Source organism: Pundamilia nyererei, unplaced genomic scaffold (genome assembly GCF_000239375.1).
Source record: "Pundamilia nyererei isolate P.nyererei 1_Seehausen unplaced genomic scaffold, PunNye1.0 scaffold00506, whole genome shotgun sequence".
NCBI classification, from domain to species: domain Eukaryota; kingdom Metazoa; phylum Chordata; class Actinopteri; order Cichliformes; family Cichlidae; genus Pundamilia; species Pundamilia nyererei.
In genome coordinates, this window is record NW_005187907.1 from 72,071 (window position 1) to 94,951 (window position 22,881).

At 40.9% G+C, this 22,881-nt stretch overlaps 1 protein-coding gene across 1 annotated transcript in view; it reads right to left on the reverse strand.

Moving 5' to 3' along the window:
- col13a1 (collagen, type XIII, alpha 1) overlaps positions 1 to 22,881 on the reverse strand; it is a 117,384-nt gene that overhangs the window by 56,735 nt on the left and 37,768 nt on the right. The window contains exons 3-7 of the mRNA XM_013916199.1: positions 17,996 to 18,003; positions 13,403 to 13,429; positions 11,106 to 11,141; positions 7,560 to 7,586; positions 847 to 897 (exon numbers count right to left, since the gene is read on the reverse strand). Coding sequence (XP_013771653.1) covers positions 847 to 897; positions 7,560 to 7,586; positions 11,106 to 11,141; positions 13,403 to 13,429; positions 17,996 to 18,003 — 149 coding nt within the window. The remainder of the gene's footprint in view (positions 1 to 846; positions 898 to 7,559; positions 7,587 to 11,105; positions 11,142 to 13,402; positions 13,430 to 17,995; positions 18,004 to 22,881) is intronic.

Genomic DNA, 22,881 nt, shown 5'->3' on the forward strand with positions numbered 1-22,881 from the left:
TACACGAGGAAATCAGATACTGAAAAATGTTCTGTCTCGCCTCAGGCCAGCAATGACTGTGAAGCTTCAAAATGTACCACATATTCATCCAACCCAGTGACATGACAAAATGCTAAAGATGCTGAAGCATTTGTTTTGCCTCGGGTTGCATAACCTCCTGTTTTCCTCAGCGCTCTGTTTTTTGTTCACAACTGTAATGTGTTTGCGACTGACTCTTCTTGGATTCTCCTGTGCAGAGTCTCTTCTGCAGCCTGTTATTTATTAGAAATGCCTATTACAATACAGGAAAAGTGGGCATACAAAAGGATAGACTATAATAATGAACACTAAGAAAAACAGATGCTTAGGCTGGCTAGCTGCCCTCCTGTAAACTATAAACGGGGAGAAACATTCAACTCGTGTTGTCACCTGAGAATTTTGGTCAAAACAAGAGAAACCAGTATGACTGGATAACTAGCCGTGAGCCCAGCTGGACAAGGATGGAGCGTCCAGCTTTGTTCCCTGATAAAATAACGATGACTAGTGATCCAGTCTAACTTAACTTCCAATGCAATCGTTTACACATGCACTCTGCAATTATATAACAATATTCTGTCATGGAGCAGTGACTCAGTCTTGAATAAAGACAATTTGGCCGAGCCAACATAAATCCGTGCTCAGTACTCCACAAACCTGAAAAGTAAGGAGTTGTCTAATTTAATTAATAGAGCTGAAAAGTCTGTTGGTGTCCACAAAACTGATGTGATGAGTTCTACAACAGTGGTAGCTAATAAAGACATTTGCTGCATAGACAAGCAGACGTGATTAAAGGTAAAAGGGTTCGTAGTTCTAGGGAGAGACACTTACAGGAGGTCCTCTTGGTCCAATGATAGACAGGCCAGGCTCACCTGGTGCTCCCTATGAACAGACAGAAAGACAGGAAAAGGGATTCCTTCCTCTAGCACTCACATCTATAAATATTATCCGAGGGATTCAACAAAAAGGTAAATGGCTACAGCAATTCATCACATACAATGTTTAAATGTTTAAAGAAATGTAAAGCTGATGTGACACCAATGTCTGGTTACTTGGGGTTTAAATTCTAAGCTGGTTTAAATTTGGTGATAGTGGGTAAACACCAGTGGCTACTGAACTAACTCCTGATCCTTGTTTAACCTCCTAAGACCCGAACTCTTCCACGGCATGCATTTTTAATTTCTCTTTGATATTTGGGCTGATTGGGACCTGATGAGTGTAAAAACAAAGAATTAGCAGATTAATTTTTTTTACCAAATTTTTGTTTCTAACAAAAATGAGAGCCACATATGAGGATTTTCATTTTAAATTTCGATAGAACAGTAGCAGTATAATGTCCTTGTAAGTGGATATCAGGCCCTTGCAGAGCAAAATTGAGTATTTTGGTCTAAATAACCAAAAATGTGATGTCCACATATGTGGACGCCAGGTCCTAGGAGGTTAAGGGTTCTATAAATGATTAGACTTAATGGAAGAATGTTATTAAAATGTGCAGTAATGCATGAAGCGCAACCTCTTGTTTCTTCATATTTTGCTAGGAAAATGGGAGATACTTGCAATTACGTATTGAACTACTGTCTCTTGGACAACCTTCTTCCTTCTAATTTCTTTGAATAGCATTCAGGAATAGTTCTCCACACATTGCTTAACTCTGGTTCTGGTTCATTTGCTGCTTTTTGTTCCGTTCTCTGTCACTCTGCCACTGATCATGTTCCATTGTGTTTTTTTCTATTTAGAAAAGCATTTGCAGTGTGGGATTACTGTCACTGTCATGGTCCTGGGTCTTTGATCCAGTGTTTTTATTCTGCACTCTTTATTTGCTCCTTTGGTTTTAAGAAATGTTTACATTCATGTGTGAGTGAAGCGCTGCTGAGGATCTCCTTAATCCCACTAGCCCGTCTTCCATGGAGGACGGAGAGTCTGGGGACGACAGGGACAACTCGTCTATCTCCGAGGGTTAGGTCACTGCGGTAAACAAAGAACGAGACTGCAGACACAAGCGGTGGAAATGCGCTTCCTACGAAGGGTGGCTGGCCCTCTCCCTTGGAGATGGGGCAAGGAGATTGGCCATCTAGGAGGGGCTCTGAGTAGTTGGAAGCTAAATAAAGCTGTGATTTTGAGTTTAATTCTGTCTGCTGAGTCCTGCATCTGGGTTCACTCTCTATTTGCCACAAAACTGTTCAATGACATGGGACATATAAATATAAAATGGTTGCCAATCGTACGCATTCCCGATGGTTAAATCAAAAACTGATTGAACTTTTTTGTGTTGAATAATTATATCAATATAATGCCCACTGATATCAGTTATATCAATGGGCAGCACGATGGCACGGTGGGAAGCACTGTTGCCTCACAGCAAGAAGGTCCTGAGTTCAATTCCACCATCAGGCCGGGGTCTTTCTGTGTGGAGTTTGCATGTTCTCCCCGTGTTTGCATGGGTTCTCCCCGGGTACTCCGGCTTCCCCCCATAGTCCAGAGACATGCATGTGTTTTACAGATAGCTCTAGATAATTACTGTTGTAGCTCAACTTTTTAACATATTAGAAAACACTTTACATCCTGCGGCGGTCTATCCTTCAAGCGTAGTGTCTTGGCTGTTCCTAGGAGTGCGCTCTTCTAGACAGAGAACTTGGATGTTGCTCCTGGGATCTGCTGGAGCCACTCGCCTACCTTGGGATTCACTGCGCCGAGCGCTGCGATTACCACTTGGACCACCGTTACCTTCACCCTCCACACCTTCTCCAGCTCTTCTCTGAGCCCTTGGTATTTCTCCAGCTTCTCGTGTTCATTCTTCTTGATTTTGCTGTCACTCGGAACTGCTACATCGATCACTATCACATACGTCTTCGTCCATCTACCACCACTATGTCCAGTTGGTTAGCCATCACCATTTTGTCCGTCTGTATCTGGAAGTCCCACAGAATCTTAACTCAGTTGTTCGCCACCTTCCTTGGGGGCGTCTCCCAGTTTGACCTCAGGACTTCCAGGCCACACTCGGCACAGATGTTCCTGTACACTATGCCGGCCACTTGGTTATGGCGTTCCATGTATGCCCTGCCTGCTAGCATCTTACACCCTGCTGTTATGTGCTGGATTGTCTCAGGAGCATCTTTACACAGCCTGCACCTGGGGTCCTGCCTGGTGTGATAGACCCCAGCCTCTATGGATCTTGTGCTCAGAGCTTGTTCCTGTGCTGCCATGATTAGTGCTTCCGTGCTGTCTTTCAATCCAGCCACTGGTAGGATTTCTGGATGTCAGCCACCTCCTCTATCTGCCGGTGGTACATACCATGCAGGGGCCTGTCCTTCCATGGCAGAGGCGCCTCCTCTTCCCTCAGGTTTGTGCTGCCTGAGGTATTCACTGAGCACGCAGTTAGCCGGGGCAGTCTTCCTGATATACTCATGGATGTTTGTTGTCTCATCCTGGACAGTGGCTCTCACGCTCACTAGGCCCCGGCCTCCTTTCTTTCACTTAGCGTACAGCCTCAGGGTGCTGGATTTTGGGTGAAACTCTCTACGTATGGTCAGGAGGAGATAGAAGAATCAAGACGAGGGTCTTGATGTCAGTGGCTTCTATCTCCTCCTTTAGCCAGCTTATTGTCCCAGCAGGGTACCTGATCACGGGCAGGGCGTAGGTGTTGATAGCCCGGATCTTGTTCTTACCGTTCAGCTGACTCCTCAGGACTTGCCTCTGCAGGTACTTGGTGGTTACAGCTTTTCTAGTGACCTCTTCATGGTTGCCATTTGCCTGTGTCATTCCCAGGTAGTTGTAGCTGTCCTCTATGTCTGCAGTATTGCCTTCTGGTAGTGCAATCCCCTTCCCTCTTTTCGTTACCATCTGTCTACACTTCTCCAGTCCGAACGACATTCCGATGTCGCTGCTGTACATCCTGGTGGTGTGGATCAGTGAATCGATGTCTTGTTCACTCTTGGCAAACAGCTTAATGTATGACAACTGCTCCATTCCATAGTTGGTATCCGTAGCCAGTCTTATCAATGATCTCACCAAAGGGGTCCATGTCTATGCAGAACAGCAGTGGAGACAGAGCATCTCCTTGGTAGATCCCTCAATTGATGTTTACTTGTGGTGTTGGCCTCTAGTTAGGACTGGGCAACATATTGAGTTTTTAAATACATCGATATATTTTTTATACGAGATATGAGATGTGACAATATCGTTTATATCGATATAGTCTATGTTACGTTATAATGCCTCTCTTTCGTCCACTTTTGTCTCTACGCAACGTTACTCTGCCTCGCCTCTCTCCTTCACTGAACACAACTTCCCCTCGCCTATCGCTTCACCTGCAGGCAACGACAAGATGGACACGCCAACTATCAAAGAGGAGCTGGTCGGTAAAAACTAAACATTTGGACATTGCTATTTTAGTGCTGGTAGCAGTGATCTCGTTAAAATGATGTTAACGCCATAACTGCATTAACACGGCAAATCTCCGTTAACGAGTTACCGCGGATCACCCCGTGCGTGGGGCTGGACGGCGTCAACGGGTTAACGAGCTAACTGGGCTAACGTGTTGACGCCATCTAAAATCCTTTCATTGTCTCAAAACTCGACGGTGCACCTTATGTATGAATTCTGGTTGTGCTTACTGACTGCGAACCGATTTTCTGTGGTACACGGCGCTCAGCAATCTGTCAAAAAATGTTTTAGGACGACTTTGCTAAGCTACAAAGCCGCACCGCTTGATGGATTGTTGGAGCATTACGGCTACCGTAGTCAGGAGCCTCGCGGAGTGATACGCATGGGCTTCAATGTAATATTACCGTATTGTGTGCGTAAGGACCACATATGGCACTTATTAAGAGACATGGTTACAAAGAGGATTTCAAACTCAGTCACGCAGTAGAACTTGGGAACAGAGCAGCTGCAAATCTGTCTTTGTTATTATGCTCAGTGTCTTTTTAGTTTACATCTTGACTGCACAATTGTGAGCAGTTTGTTATGCACAAAAACAACATTGTTTTATTTTATTTATGGAGCATTATTATTTAATAAAAAATGATAATTTATTTCGGAGTAATTCTTTTTATTTACATCTACGCTGTACGTTAATAAAAGTGCCTGTGTGAGATCTGGGACACAGCTTTGACTAAAAACTCTCTTTTTGTTCTTACTTTATGGTTTTAAAAAATATTGAGATATATATCGTATATCACCATCCAGCTAAGGAATATCGAGATATGAATTTTGGGCCAGCCCTACCTCTAGTGTTGTTCACCGAATCCCCATTGCATTACTGATGAAGGCTCTTATTGTCCTGTGGATCTTGTGCAGTTCATAGGCAGGTTATTGGTCGGGAGTTGGATGGAACTGGTCCCTTCTGCGTGTCTCTCATAAACTAGCAGCTGGTTCATTTGTGCTCCCAGTGGCTCATGGAGTACCGTCAGCTTCTTCAGCCAGTAGTCATGAATCATGTCAGGGTCTAATGCTGTCCAACTTTTCATACCCTTTCTTGGATGTCTGCCACTGTGGTCCCTACTGGACTATTCAGGGAGTTTACTGTGGTCTCTTAGATTCACTAGCCACTGTGGATTGTCGTTATAGATTGGGTCCTTCTCCCATATGCTCTTCCAGTATTGCTCCGTCTCCAGCCTTGGTGGTGCTGTTCTCATATTGTTCCCTGCCACTGAGAGTACACCTTAGATTGTTCTGTGGAGTCGACCTGGTTTCTCCCCCTGCCTTCTAGCTCTCTAGTGTACCTCTTCAAGTGGCTGGACAAGGCTGTGAGTCTTTCCTTGGCAGTTTCCAAGGACTCTGTACTTCTTAGGTACCTTTTCTTTATTACACCTTTCTGTAGCTTCAAAAGTTTGCTAACTTCTCTCCATGCTACCTTGATCTTGGCCTCTAGTCTCCTTCTCCATGGAGGAAACAGCTCCATGTGGCTTTTCATCTTGTAACCAAGCATCTTACAGACCACTGCTACCGTGGTGTTGATTAGCTGATTGGATGGTCGCAGTTGGTATCGTCCTTAGTGCTGTGTTTACATCTTCTAGTAAATCTTCAGAGGGTACTTCACGTTTTACCAGAAGGTAAAAGTAATGATTGAAAAAGAGGGTTCGTTTAATTTGAGGTTGTTGTCTGTTGCTTCCTTGGTGTGCTCCCGCTTTGGTAAGTCAGAGAATTTCATTTGTACAGATGAGAAGTCACAGGTTAGGGTTTGAATTTCAACCAAAACCAGGACCCACTCGGAGAAAACAAAACCAATTGTTGTTCACAAGCAGACACATAGAATATGGATCTTATTTCATCCTAAATAAACTTTTTTTTAATCCCACAAAGATCACTTTCCATCAGCTGTGGCTTTAAGAGATTACATGCAGTAATGTCTGCATGTATAATTTTGGTATTCCTTCATTCTGTTTGTCCTGACAGCTACGGGAAGAGACGAAACACAGATCATTACCCACTGAAGCATATTCTCAGCCTACAAAGATAAATATTTTGCACTGTGATCCATAAAGTAGCCACATTGTCTGCTCCTCCGCACTTTATGGATCCTGATGATCAGGTTACAATTTTTGTAAGGCAATCCAAGGCTAAAATTATATTTTAATGACTGACTATTTAAAAAATGTATTGGCTAACAACCACATTTGACTCTCTGGTATGTGTTGTTGCTTTTCCCCTTTGTTACACATTTCAGCCAAGAATTCAGAGTGATGAGAACAAATCTGTATTTGTATATGCATCTGACAGATTGGAAGATTTTGCTTGTTGACACTCTCCCTCTTTAGAGACTGTGTGTTTAATGTGTGTTTAACCCTACAGACTTATAGCAGTTGGAATAATGGTCACCAGTCTGGCATTTGTTCTTCTCTTCTCCAATATAATATAAATAACATAATAATAGAAATATTTTGGGTAATAACTATTAAATCTTCTACTTCTGCTGAGTGAACAGCATTTTAAATAAATTGTGTAGTGTCCATCATAGTACAGAATACAGCATTCAGGAGCAGAGAACAAACTCAGACTGCTGCATTGACCCTCGTGGACACGGATCACCTGTTCTACCAAGTGAGCTAATTTAGCACCCTAGAATTTTGTCATGTACTCTGCCGTTGCCTGTGTAAAGGTCTCCCCAGTTGGGGGACAGACTTAGGAGTCTTAAATTAGACTTTTCAGATGCCTGCGTAACAAATTGTTACTTTGGTGTTTCAGAGTGTAAAGACTTCAGGTGACCTAACTGGGGTGGGAAACCATTTACAGACCCACATGCTGTTGAAAAATAGAGATCCAAATCCCATCCCTGTTCATACAATGAAGTGCACAGTTATGCACCTCTAACCACTACTTCCACCACCCATTGAGTCACACCTTAGCCAAGTCTATTTATATTTCACTGCAATCGGGCTGTGTTAATCACAGATGAGCAAAGTCAAAGAAGTCAAAAGTAAAAATAGAATTTCAGGATTAAGCTCCAACATTTAGTTAAAGTTTAATCAAGTTATTTTTTTTAACTGTGCTAAATAACTACATTTGTATATGGACCATCTAATGGCATGTGTTCCTAAACTTACCTTCTCCCCTGCGTGTCCTTTTAAGCCCTGGGATCAGACACAGCAGACACAGTCACATGCAAGTAGGTGTGTAGAGGGGGGAGAGACACAAGAAGGGAGAGAGAGAGCGAGAGAGAGAGAGAGGGAGAGGAACCAGTGTTAGATACATGGAGAGGGCTCGGGACATGCAGCATCTTTAGGACTAGTGACGGAGGTGGTGATGGTGAAAGAGCTAAAGGGAACTACTGTATATGTAAATCAAATGGAGGAAGGTGATATATATGGCTTTCCTGAGAACAGGAAGGGTAATTAACACTGCCCCAAAATCACTGTCTGCCCTCTTCCACCCCTGGAAGCCATCGCCAGCTCCTCTCTCAGGAAAACAGGAGCATCATAGGTGAGCACTACACCGCGCCCACCACCTGTTTGACCCGCTGCCCTCGGGTTTGTGAGTTTGGAGGTCCCACACCTCCAAACTCACAAACAGTCTCTTGACAGGCCTTTCTCTTATTTCTGCATGAATTTGTCTTGTTTTGCATTTATCCCCATTGACTGTATATATTACTCCTGTTTGCTAATTATTCCAACTGTTTATATCAACTATTTATATCTTATTCTGGCACAGTTGGTATGAAGCACCCACAATAATTTCATTGTTCATGTACTACGACAATAACGGGCTGTTGTATTTTGTGTGTGTGTGTGTGTGTGTGTACACTTAGTTTTTTCCATTTTGTATTATTTTCCAGGGTGAAGTGATTGCACAGCTTGCATTCAAAGTAATGTAATACATTCCATCACTGTCTGCTTTCCCTGTCAAATCTACAAATAAACAATCTCAGACAGCGCTGTCATAAAACTCCTGTCAATTAATATGTGCATCCATCCTTTACATTACTGCCTTGAGGCTGCTGTTGGCTACTATCATGTAGTATTTCTGCTAAATCATATCATTTCTGCTACATTATAGTATTGCTGCTACTATGCTACTTTTCTACTAAGTTATACTATTATATTATTGTGTATTAAGTTATAATTTGCACTGAAAGCTTATTTCATCTCATAGCAAAGTGTAGTTGTCTCTGTCGCTGATGGTTTGTCCATCTCCCGTTAACAGCGACTGGAGCTGGGCAAGCTGAGAGACCAGCAGTTGGTTTCTGGTGGTTTGCAAATGTGGATAAACCTCTGGCCTTTAATGGTGACATGAGGGGAGAACACAGTGGTCTGCTTTCACTGTTCTGACATCAGTTAGTAGCCAGGAGTCGTATGGAAACACAGCTAGCATTAGGAAGCAAACCAGCTTCAGTGATTTAGCTTTGTAACCGATGAGTGTCCTCTTGTTAATTACCTTGGCCAACATGTGTGATAAAGAGAGGATGGAGCGTGAAAAAGTTATTTAACTCCTTTATTATATAAGCAAGTAAACTTTTGACCATGATGGAGAGGGGACAGCAACTCTGACCATTCTAATAAAAGTCTAATAACTTATGCAAGTTCAGCAGGTGCAGGGTCAGATTAGCATCTATGAGAATGAATGAATGTGATGGGCTTAACCAGCTGTTTGCCAACACGCCACTTTCACTTTTTTACTGATATTTTAATCCCCCTGTTAACTCTGTCACACACTATTCAACCATTTTAATTCAGCTGATTGATTTATCTTACTTTTAATTGACTTTTTGAAAAATCAGGATGCAGACCTGTGTTTCTGATCTTACGAACAACTTTTCATAGATATGTGGTCGTCACAGAACACCCACCGCACCATTTATAGAATATGATGGTGACCATTAAACAGAATGAGTTCAACCTTAAATATATGCTGTAAAGTGAATCCAGCTAACAATGATGGGAAACAGTTTTCTGCATAATAATTATTTTTACTTTTGATATTTTCTGCACAGTTTTCCAATAATGCGGTGCAAGAACACAGGGCTGTTGGAAAGCTATCACGCAAGCAATCTAAGCAGAAGGGGTTACATGCAGAGGAAATGGGACCTATGTACCTAGTGTTATGGAAAACTTGGGTCCACTTGCTACGTTTGCAAAACCGTCTATCAGGAGCCTTGGTGTTAGTATTGACTCAGCTCTGACTTTGGATGCCCATGTAAAATCTCTGGTTCGCTCCTGTTTTTCTCACTTGAGAAACATTGCTAAGCTGAGTCCCATTGTATCGCGCTCCGAATTAGAAATTGTCATTCATGCATTTGTTTCATCTCGTCTGCACTATTGTAATTCTTTGTTTACTTGTTTATGTAAAGCCTCTTTGGAGCGTCTGCAAGTTGTTCAGAATGCTGCTGCAAAGCTTCTGACCAAGTCCTCCAAGTTTTCCCATGTCACACCCCTGCTGATTCAGCTGCACTGGCTCCCAGTTAAATTCAGAATCCAGTTTAAGGTTTTGACCTTGAATTTCAGGGCTCTGCATGGACAAGCACCAACATATATAAGTGAACTTTTACATCCATACATTCCCAGCAGGTCCCTGAGGTCATGTGACCAGGGCTTGCTTGCTGTCCAGCACACGTGGCTGAAAACAAAAGGCGACAAAGCTTTTGTAACTGTGGCCCCCAGATTGTGGAACTCTCTCCCTTTGAGCCTGAGATGTGTGGACTCAGTGGTCGCTTTTAAAAAACAGCTAAAAACTCATCTTTTTAAACTTGCTTTTGGTTGATTTATATTTTTAGGTTTTAGCTTCTGTGAAGCACTTTGTGATTTTTATCTTGAAAGGTGCTATATAAATAAAGTTTTACTTTACTATGGAATTCTCCACACCCAACGTCTCGACTAATGGCAAAACTAGTTTCTCAGTGTTCCAACATCTGGAAGAAACAACTGCTATCACAACTTGAAATTGATGAGGTAAAACAGCAACAGGGAGGCAGAACCTGAGGTCAGGGGGAGATATCATCATCCCCACACTCTAAGATTGGGTACCAAACTCAGTGCGAATGCATGAGCAGCTAATCTGAGAGATGGGATCATGGCTGAGCTTGAAACCTGGACCTTCCATGGTTGATTACCAAGACTACATGAAGTCCCCTCTGAACGTTTCCTCAAAGATGTGAATGCAGCATTACGGAAAATCCCTCCTTCGACTATTATGGTAACCAAACAGCTAATCAACACCACGACAGCAGTGATGACTGAGATGCTTAGCTATAATTTCATTGTTCTTGACAATGACAATAAATAAAAAATACTAATACTAATACTAAGACAAACAGCCGCAAGGAGCCGTACCGTCCATGGAGAAGGAGACTAGAGGCCAAGCTCAAGGCAGCACGGAGTTAAGTTAGTGTGTTTTCATTACGCTATCAGTACTCCTATTTAGACAAAGGATTTTAATGTTTCTTCCACCCTGGGTGGCTTGTAATTCAAAATGCTAGCAAAGGAACTTCAAGAAAACTTTGTTATCACAGTACTGATCATTTACTTCTGTATTAATGCATACTGTTCAAAATAACTGTAATCTAATCCTGTAACATTAATCCTTTTGCATTTGTGTTGTAAGAGCTTTTGAATGTAACTATCACTAGTGCTGGTGATGCATGAACCCAATTCACTCACCATTCTCCCAGGAATTCCCATACTTCCTTTGCCACCCTAATGTCCAATGCAAATTAAGAAGGAACAGGAGTCAATCAGATGTTCTATAGGGATACCATGGCATTCAGACTTATCGTCTCTGCAACTCTCTCATTTGCAAGGAACTATGCTAATCTCATTTTTTCACTGATGCGTTATAGAAACAACGGTTGGTTCATGTTAGTGAGATGAATGTTAGCACATTTATATCCTAATGGAAGCCAAAACTAGAAAAGAGAATAACAAATTTAAAAGAGCTTAAATGCTTTGTTCTGACATCAGTTAGTAGCCAGGAGTCGTATGGAAACACAGCTAGCATTACTGCTACAAAAAGCTTTTAAAGTTTTTAATGTCATGGTATTCCTTTAAGGAAGATGATCATTTTTGTTATTCAGAATAACCAATTCAACATGCCATGCCCAAATTATGGGAGCAGAAAGAAGATCACTGTGCAAAACAATCACATAATTATCAAATAATCATGCCTCATTCAACACTGCAAAGTTCAAGATGAAAGATGATGGAAGAAAGTTGCAGTAATTTCTTATGTCATTAGAAGAAAGTTATTAGTAGCCCTGTTACTTTGTTACACTTTTCCATCTTATATCTCCAGACAGTGTTACGGTAAGGGCAGCGGGTTGAAAACCACCTGAGATAGGAAGTCATGATTGGGTGATTAGCCAGGTTTTAGCTTCAGATCAGGGCTTTGATTCCTAAATCTATTTTTACATGTGTATAGTATAAAGTCTGATTGTTCCAAGATGATAGTGTAGTTTATATTTACTAAATGTTCATCCAATGACATAAAGACACACTGTTGCCTTTTGCAGTCTAACGTAGGTGTTTGGGGTTTTTTAATTTACCAAACTTTAACAAAAAAAAAATAAATGTTTCTCTGACTTAGTTGTGAGCTGACAGCATGATTCTGCAACTATTCAATGCAATAATGCTTGTTAATAATTCCTGTTCAAGGTCCCGATTTAAATCAGGGCTTTGGGGAGAATCTGGCACCGCCAAAACTGCATTTAGTTTAATCTGGACCTGGAGTCTTTAAAGTGCCCAACATGATTATTTGCTGGAACCACAGAGTACAACATTCATTATAGTAAAGTGAGGTGAATTGGGTGTTTGGTAAAATCTCATCCAATTCTTATTCTTAATTTTTATTCTTATCTTATTCTTATTTTTATTTTCATGTCTATTTAAGCGTAATTTATGACAGTATGTTTGCACTGAAGCACCGCAGCACTTTCCTAATGTTGTAAACCTGCTCAACATTTGGCAATAAAACCCTTTCGCCGATCGTGGCTCAAGAGTTGGGAGTTCGCCTTGTAATCGGAAGGTTGCCGGTTCGAGCCCCGGCTCGGACAGTCTCGGTCGTTGTGTCCTTGGGCAAGACACTTCACCCGTTGCCTACTGGTGGTGGTCAGAGGGCCCGGTGGCGCCAGTGTCCGGCAGCCTCGCCTCTGTCAGTGCGCCCCAGGGTGGCTGTGGCTACAATGTAGAGTGCCAGAACCAGTGTGTGAATGGGTGGATGACTAGATATGTAAAGCGCTTTGGGGTCCTTAGGGACTAGTAAAGCGCTATATAAATACAGGCCATTTACCATTTCTGATTCTGAATTCATTTTTTGCAAAGAGGGAAATGTGATTGCTGCAACAGTCATGTACACCCTATTTCTGCCTTTCCTAGTCAGCTACATACACACTCACACTTGCATATATACTAACAGAAAACACATGCTTGCATGTACATACTTCCATATGTGTATGACACATTAAAAGTAAGCTTTGCGCTGGAGAATGGACGTTTTAATCAAAAAGACCAAGAGCTGGACAGGTGCGCAATCACAGCACACAGTGTTACAAATGGATACTGTTAGGGTGTGTGTGCTATTCAACTGCTGTACTGACATCTCTGAAACTTTTCATCATATAAGTGATAAAAACTGCAAAGTTCACTGCAATAGTACATCTATACTGGTGTATTTGTATTCCAGGTTCTGTAAGGATGTGCACAGGTTGGTAGTCTAACCTTTTCAAATCCTGATTTCTGGGAAACAGTCCTTTAAAGACTATTTAAAGACTATTAAGATAACGGTGTGTTATTATGTTGATTTTCATTAAAGTTTCATTAAACTGTGACAAAATCAACAAGCAACAACAAGTAGTAATTTGCACATTTCATTCTGAACTAGCAGCTGAGATGTTAATACTCCACCACTCGCACATCAATACTATGCATGAGGACACACAAAGAGACAGGTTAAAACAAGTTACCGGAAAGCCTGCTCGTCCAGGAGGACCCTGAAAAAAGCACGAGACAAAATTAGTATGACAAGAAGAGTACATTTTACAGACAAAATTAACATAATGAAAGACACCTGCACTTAATCAGGCCAGAATAAAATCAGTAGTAATGACTGGAGGGGCTGTTTACTACCTTACGGCAAGGGAATCGTTTATTTTGGCCTGTTCACTGACAGCACAAAGTATCCTGCTGATGCACTAACATCACAACATTCAATGAATTAAAAAAAAAAAGTTTAACTGTTTGAACATAAGTTTTAATGTAAAACAACAGTTTTCACCACATAGCCTCATGCAAGGGTTGTTTTTGGAAGAACTTGTAGTTTTCATGCTTCTGCAAAACAAAGCCCTCTGAGATCTCCTTAACTGCCCTTGCTCATCTTGTTATTCAGCTAATCCAACCTACAATGGAGGTTTCCAGCATAGTGACTTCCATTATAAACAAATCACAAGGAACTAGAATACAATGGCTTTTATTTATGGGCTGGGACTAAGAACAAGAGGGAGCAAATTTTAAAAAAGTCAAGTGTGTTTTGCTTTCACAAAGGGAACGGAACTCAAATCAAGGCTTTTGAACTCCAATAAAGAAAGAATACAAAACAAATTAGCTGGAAGTCAAAAGTGGAACATTTTTTCTGTGTGACAAACAAGAGGACAGGAGACGCTGTTCCCCTAACATTAGTAACTCTGGATGGAAGAACACTTGTTGGATTTGATAATTGATTTGAAAGACCAGTTTGCATTAGGAATTTTAATTGGCTTAAATATTGAGAGCAAAAAGTATCATCTATCATCAGCTATCGCCGGTTCGATCCCCAGCTCTGTCTGTCTTGGTTGTTGTGTCCTTGGGCAAGACACTTCACCTGCCGCCTACTGGTGATGGCCAGAGGGGCCGATGGTGCGATATGGCAGCCTCGCCTCTGTCAGTCTGCCCCAGGGCAGCTGTGGCTACAACTGTAGCTGCCTCCACCAGCAAAGATTTGGATCTTTGCTTTCATCCTATAATACTGGACTTTTCTACAAAGGTTTCAACTTTTAGAGTGTTTAAACAAGAGATAAAAGTGTGAAAATGTTTTTGCCTGTAGTAAGGGGTTTTACAGCCTTAAAACATCTATAATAATTGTAAAAAATAAAGTTGGCTACTTCGCAGATTTCCCCTGTCACGGGTTATTTTTAGAACGTAACTCCCACAATAAATGAGGGAACACTGTATACCACTACAAGTCTCTCCTGGGTTCCTTAAATATTGGGGCATGAAATATGCTTTTTCTTAAAAAGCCATTAGTCCCATTAGGGCCTTCAGAGTATTATTATCCAACCACTGTGAGTTTAGAGAGTGTAATTAAAAGTGCTATACAACACAATTAATGTGGAAAAACACCATTAAAGAGTCAGAACCAAAACAATCTGTAGCTAGTCCAAAATCAACAGGGTTGAACAGAACAATACTAATCATGAAATGACCAAACTGAAATGATACAATACTAAAGTCCTTTCATTTTTCTTATGAGGAAGCTGATACAGATATTGTCGAGAGTGTATGAGGATTGGTTGGTTAAGGATGTCTGTGAAGGTTCTCAGTCATCCAGGTCATAGTGATCTAAGGAGCTTGGAAAGAAAGCAACTGGACTTCTTTAAGTTTCTTGAAGACATTTCAACTCTTATCCGAGAAGCTTCTTCAGTTCTAAAACCAAATGATGGTTAGCCCCAGATTATTAGCCTTAGTGGGAGTTGGCCCTAATCAGGGTTGTTGACCCACTATTGATCATGTGCTTTATCACATGAGCCAAGATGTGAAAAGGGTGTGGAGTATTATTAGCAGAGGTTTCAGGTGAAACCATTGTGAGACCTTGCCTCACCCTATCATTTGAATTTTTGAGATCAGCAGACACAAGATCTGAGTGGACGCTAAGGCATCTGCGAAAGGATCTAAAAATTAGATTATAGATGGCAGGCGGCTGGTGTCGTAAGCCCCGCCCTCTGTTCAAAGATGATCGTTCACAGTGGACATAGATGACTTCTTTCACTCCTCTTTCAAACCATCTGTCTTCTCTGTCCAAATTGTGAACACTGGCATTTTCAAAGAGTGACCTTTGTCCTTTAGATGCAGATGGACTGCTGAGTCTTGTGACTGTGTGGTTTTTCAAATGTAGAGGTCTGAGCCCTCGTCGCTGCATTGCATGCTGTAGCGTTGTCATGTTGATAAAACCAGTCGTTACCAAACAGATGAGGGCCCTCAGTCACGAGTGATGCTCTTTGCAACATCTGGACATAGCCAGCAGCTACTTGATGCCCCTGCACCTCCTGAAGCTCTATTGCTCAACTGAAGGAAATTATGGCATCCCCTCAACTGTGGAGCATAGAGAACATCTCAGATGGGATCTGCTTGTCATGCCAGTAACGTTGGAAGCCATCAGAACCATCAAGGTTACATTTGTTCTCATTAGACAATAAAACTTTCTTCTACCTTTCAATGTCCCATGTTTGGTGCTCTCTTACAAAGTCCAAATGGTGAGTTCTGCAGCGTTCAAGGAGACGAGGCCTTTGAAGACGTTTTTTGTTTTTGAGGCCCTTCAAGTCTCAGATGCCATCTGATAGTTATGGGCCGCAGTTGGCACCAGAAATGCCCTTAATTTGGGTCGAGGATTGTCCAGTGTCTTGACGGAGAGCCAGTTGGATCCTCGGCTCTGTGCTGGTGAGATTTTTTTGGGTCTTCCTCTTGACTTTTTTGTTCCATAACCCTCAGGATCATTTAAGAAATTCCAAATGACTGTCTTACTTCCCATCTCAGCAGCGATGGTGCGCTGAGAGAGACCCTGCTTTTGCAGTTCAACAACCCGACATTCAAAAAGGGAACATTTGTTTGCCATCAGAACGTCATGATAGTGTGACTACCTGACAGAAAATGGCAACAAATCCACATTCTTGCACAGATTTGGCCTTTTAAAGCATGTGGTCCTAAACTTTTGATCTGCTGTAAAACAGCCTGTTTCACTCCCATTTCTTCTTGTTGCATGTTGAAGTTCTACTTGGAACCTTGTTAAGATCCAAACATTAAAAATATGAATCATTTTTCAACTGATCTTGAACTTTTGACCAGGACTGTATTAACAATTGAATCCATTGGCAACAACTCAAGGTTCAGTATCTTGCACATGAATACTTGCAGACGGGAGCAGCCAACCTTCCTATTAGTATGTTTTGATGCATGCTCAATCATCCAGGTAAGGAAATCCCAATAACAGTGATTCTGTTCATCTGGACGTAGCATTTTGTCACCCATCTAAGTGACTTCTGCAGGTTGCCAACCTTATAAACAGGACATTTGCATAAGGACTGAAACCAGCCCACTAATTGAACAATGGGCTGTGAGGTCAGTTCCTTGATCATTAATATTCAAATTGCCATGACCACTGATCAATGGTCATGAGTACCATTGACAGAGAGTTGGGCAATGGCTGCAATCACAGCATTGTAAGATGGTGACAGATGGACCTTTAGGCCCCTCCTCCATTCAGAGATTGTCTTTCCCTTTTCACGTAAACGGCCTCCTTGACTCCAAACCAGCGTTCCTCCCTGTCCAGGATGTTACATCCTCATCATTGAAAGAGTGTCCACTGGCCTGTAGGTGTAAATAGACTGCAGAGTCCTGACGAGGTAGCTCTTCTGTGTTCACCGATCAATAATCAGTGGTGTTAATGCCTTACAATTAAGCCATTAACTCCAATATTCCTCTGGTTCTCACTCTTCATCCCAAAATCTAACTACTCTCTGCCTCTGTTGAAGTGTCTCAAGTCAGTGATCCTGCACATCATGCCCACGTCCCAGTCTACACACCCCCCCACCTTTTCATTGTTACTCTTGTGTTTACAATAAAACTCATGAAATCGATTACTGTCTTCTGTTTGGTGTCTCACCGTTTGACACTAAACTAACCTCATGTGCAGTTTATGCTTCAGTTCTCTGCAGTGAAAGCTACTGAATGTATGAACAGTGGGGAAAAGTAACATCAACAGAAGTAGCTGAAGATGTTGCTAAAGCTGGAAGCAGTAATTATTACATCCATCCATCTTCATCTGCTTATCCGGTTCAAAGTCATGTTGGTACTGGAACCTATGCCGGTGGCTAATTGTGTTATACATTTTCTTTGTTGTGGTTTTGCAATATTTCAGTCTTCTTTCCTTGTTTGGAGTCATGTTTTTCATGACTTTGTAAAGCTCTAATTTCTCTGTGGGTGCTAAAATACTTCTTTATCTAAAACATACGAGTTTTCCTTTTAATCAAAGCTTCAGTTTCAACTATTTGCCTGCATTCAGCTTTTCCTGCACAGACCTGCCAAGGGCCACAGGTCTAAGCTCCTTTATCATCAGTACTGTTAAAGTATGTGGACAGGCAGAAGTTACACAATGAAACTACAGATTACCACCGTATCCAGTCAAGCTTTACTGTCAGCAGATGTGTTCCAGGGGATTGTCCGTTTCATCTACTTGTCACCAAAATGTAAAAATAATCACTTTGAGTCACTTCATCATGTGGAGGTCACACAGCATCTGGTGTACTTACTGGAGGTCCTGCAAGACAGAGGGAGAAAGAGAGAGTGCTAAGTTTTTATGCAACCATGACAAAGATTCCAGTTAACCCAACAATGGTGTGCAACCAAAATACGTTTCTTAGAGTTGAGTATGAGCAGTGGAGCAACAATGCACTTTTCATGGAAGACTCAAGGTAACTCGAGTAAAAATATCTTTCTGCAGTGGATTCACACTTCAGTGTTAAATCTGTGCCATAATCCTCAGCATGCATACAAGTGACTAAATGTCACTGTTCACACGCTAAGGTATACATGGTGACAATGGCATTAGCTCCTTGTGTAGGCTACATCACAGGCTCTACGTAGTTCACCACAACAGTAGGAACCAGGCTTTTAGTTACACTTTTTATTGTCTGGCATGTTTCTGACATAAAATGAAACAAATGCTTGTTAAAAACTCCAAAACAATGTAACTGATTTTTCTATGAGGTAATCAAACATAACTTCTTGTCACTTTTCAACACCACAAGACGCCAATTATTGAGTTGTTTTCTGTCTAGTTACAGCAGTGGCACATGAACACTTTAATCTGTACACAAGTAACCAGATTAACAAGAAATCAAATGCTTCATGTAAACATTCAGAAGATTTTGGTCACACATCACACGTCACCGTTTTCTTCTAAACAAAGCGGATGAGTTATACCAATCGGTAATCAATAGATAAATAAAAAAATCTTTTGGCAATGCAAATAAGATTGATTGGTCAAAAATAGCATTTCTTTAGGGTCTCTAACCCTGTTTACGGAAACCTAGTGCATGTAATATAAAATACTCAAACATCAAGTGAATTTCTCATTGTCCACACATGGTAAAATTATTACGAAAATTCAACCCTTTCAGATTGTGCCAAGTTAATAAACTCGCATCACAGCCTGTCAGCTTTCAAACAGCCATAAAACAGGCCTTTCACAAAAACCGAATTATGTAGAAAGAGCCTGGGATCATTCAACAGAAAGTTACGACCAAAACCAGACACGGGTCACTGAAGACGTCGTCATGAGAGCCACAGCAAGATGAGGAAAACTCTCTGTGAAATGCAAATCCTCACTATTATTCAATCGATGTGCTCCTCAGACTACTCCATCCATACTTGGGTGCCTGCTGTCAGTGAAATTCAAATCCATACGAATTAAATACAATGGAAACAGACAGTTTAGGGTCTAAAATATACTGTTTATGTTGAGGAAATGATGACATTAAGTCACACCAGTTTACAGTTTGAAGCTCGCATAAGAAGATGTTGTTTAAAAGGTTCCCCACTATTTTCTGTTACCATTGTGTCAACACAGCATGCAGACTGGTAGCCACCCCAAAGCTAAGGCGTTACAGCAATTTAAAAAGTCTTACTCTACCCTTCGCATGGCATCACAGTACACCACTCTCATTTTACACTGAATGTTTGGTCCACACAGGCAGCTTTATATTCTCACAGCTTTCACAAAGTCCTGTGTGTGTGTCTTCATCTAATTACAGGGACTACGTCAGAAAAATAATTGCATCTTTTCAGGGATGCAGAACAGACAGTGACAGCTCACTAAAATCACAGCAAACACCGTCAGCAGGTCTACATTTAAAACTAAACATTGTACTAAATAGTGAATAACGTAAATGCTTTATGACTTTCTCCTATTACAGGGGTCTGACAGAATAAATGTTGCTAATTTGTTATTTGCTAAGTGAATAACGTATTTTAAGAGACATAATTTTACATTTTTTTAAAAATTAGAGATATTTCATAAATCAACATCACATCATGTAATGTTGATTTATGAAATTTCATAACTTGAATTCCTACGATTTGATGAGATGATATTTGATTAATATTTTCTTTAGTTTTAAGTTAACTTCAGTTAAAACTGCATCATTTAGGGCCACAAAGAGCCAACTGTTGCATACTGTAAACACCCAGACCCTTTAAATTTAGAGGATTTTCTATTATGATATGTGATCTGGGTAATAAAGTCAAATTACGGCTGCTCCAGTCATTCCTACGATTGTGTTCCACATTTTTAAGGTTACCCTTTACCTCCCTCTCTCTATTTAAGGGTGTGGAAAGCAAACACGAAGGCAAGATTCTTGTTGCATTCTGGCCTGCCATCACATCCTGTTGGCTGGACCCACTCACCCAGGGGACATAGTGTAGAGCACCTTGATCCAAAGGCACTTTGAAAGGCCTGGGGAAGTGGGCTCAAATATAGCACATGAAGTGGCGCCCGTCAAACGAGCTCTGGGCACAACATGAAACAAAGTTTACAGTCATAAACAAACACACACACACACACACACACACACACACACACACACACAAAAAGTGGAATTTATTTGACTGCATTGATATCATATTCCAAGCCTTGTCCTCTGCTGGGTTTAATCCCAACTATTGCTAACACCTGTTGTTTATGCTTATGTAAAAGCAGTGGCGGTTAGCTATGGTCAGAAATAACGATCTAATATTGCCCACCAGCGTTCAGATTCACAGGTGTTTCCCTTTCCCTTGTCTTATTAGACTCAGTCATTTACTGAAAAGGAAGTCTTTCAAGTTCTTAAAGTAACTATGCAAAAATACTGAGACTTGCTGCTATAATAAGATTTAAAACCATTACAAATATTGCCCCGTGCGCCCTGGTGTTTAGTTTGAGAAAATGTGCATAATTCAACACTTTACCTTAATAAAATCCCTTTATTCTCAGTTTATTGTTGTTTGATAACAAGTAATATGATGACTCTCTGTCCCAGAATATTGACCCAAGAATAGCCTGTGCAGTTTCAGTTGTCTAAATATCCAGATCCAAAAACCCACTTCCACTCCTGATATACCCTGTAGATCCACTGTTTCTCCCGTCAAACCACACAGTAGCAGCCATTTTTTGTTGGGCACTTCCTTTGCTCTTTCCCACCATCTGGTTGCCTTTATTTTCACCAGCTTCACTGGTCGGTAACCTGGTGTGTCATGCACTCGTTGCTATAACAAGATTTAAAACCATTACAAACTGGGGTCCTAATAAACTGTACTGTTGGAGATGTTGGTCTATGTTACTAAATCCCACTGACATCAAAGGTGAAACAAAGTGAAAAGCCTGTTTGTGTAATCACCCTCACAGCCAACCAATGATCACTCAACTACACATTTACAGATCTTTACATTTCTGCTTTGTTAATTCACTTTCATGCTTAAAGGATTTTCTGCAGCAGTTGTCTAAACAGTGAACGTCTGTCAGCCTAACTCAGTAAAACGACTCCATTTCTTTTGCACCTTTTTCTGAAATCCCTACAGCCCATACACCCCTGAACATTTGAATCAAATCACAGCTACACTTCCCTCAAAGTGTTTATTATGTGAGGGATATGTCCTACAATAATACATAGAAATCAACAAACCTATGACCTGCTTTGGTGAAAATGACAAGAAAAAAAACCTAGAAAATATGATAAAGACGCAGAGCAAATGTTACTGTGTAACTAGTCTGTAAGGAAAACACTAAAACAGAAGTAACCATCAGATTGTATTATGTGAAGCAAATGACACCCTCGCTTTTAACAGGACGAGACTCAACCTGGTATTTAATCCAGGAATTTACAGGCTCAGTGCAGCAGTGAGTCAAAGCAACAGACACTCTACAGACATTATTAAACAACAGTGTTTACGTCACCCCACTCTCAGGGATTACACCTTCTTTCACCAGCACACCACTCACATTCTCGCTTGGACTAAACTTGTAGTTAGTTCAGCCATCGTGCACCAGTGTCTATCTCTGTGAGTCACATCAGAGATTTAATACCTCTTTACTTAAAATCAAGAACTCTGTTAACTGGGGATTGTATTTAGAAAACAATGACCTGCCAGTAATATCTCCAAGTGTTCTTTGGGAAGGTGGAAAGGTAGTGTCGTGGGACAAAACAATATCTCACTGTTCTCATAAGAAAAATGAAGCAAAAATTAGAATTAGAAAAAAAAAATTGAATCTGCCTGGCCTTCCTCACCACACAAACATATAATTAGCATCCCGAGAAACTAAAACTAGAGTTAAATGACATAATTCAGGAGAAAAAACACTTTTTAGTTCAAAAGACTCAAACGTCTCTAAATTATCATGGAAAAATAAACCATCACCATTAGGTGTAAAAACTCCACGAAAGTCAAAACACGGAGGTCTAGAACATTTTTACTACTATTTCTCTTCTTATAGATGTTTCAGATTGGATCTAATCAAGTTTGCTCGACAGCCCATGGCCGGACCTAGAATAAGCTTTCTGTGATAAAGTAAAAATCTCTAATCTGCCTGTCATAATCCCAAGTATTAATGATCATAACTGCTTTAAAGCCTTAATATAAACACCTCTCTGACAGGCTGGTGGGAATTTCTTCCACCAGAAAATCTTCCCTGATTCACTGTAAACTTAGAGCCATTTGGACAATCCAGATATGTGCCAGAGAAAGAAAAAGCAAAAATGGTACAAAAAAAGAATATAAATGTTATTCAAGATGGAAACTTGATTTCATTTCAGTAGGTTTCTTAAACACAAACAAATGAAATACATAATTCAGGAGAGATTTAATCTCAGCCAACTTTTTAAAATGTCAGTGCCCCCAACTCATCATTCAATCTCCCTCCCAACCACAGAGTGGGAGCAAGATCTTTTCATCGATCCAGATTTAAACTTCTGGACACAAATAAGTTTTTGTGTAGACAGGTTTGACACAATACTCTGACCATTATTCTGCTGCTACATCTGCTGGACACGAGAAGTTTAAAAAGACAAAACCAAACTGACAAGGCTCACAATGAACTGTTATTGACTCGTTTATGTGAACAAATATGTACAAAAGAACTTCCACACACAGTGAAAGACAGAAA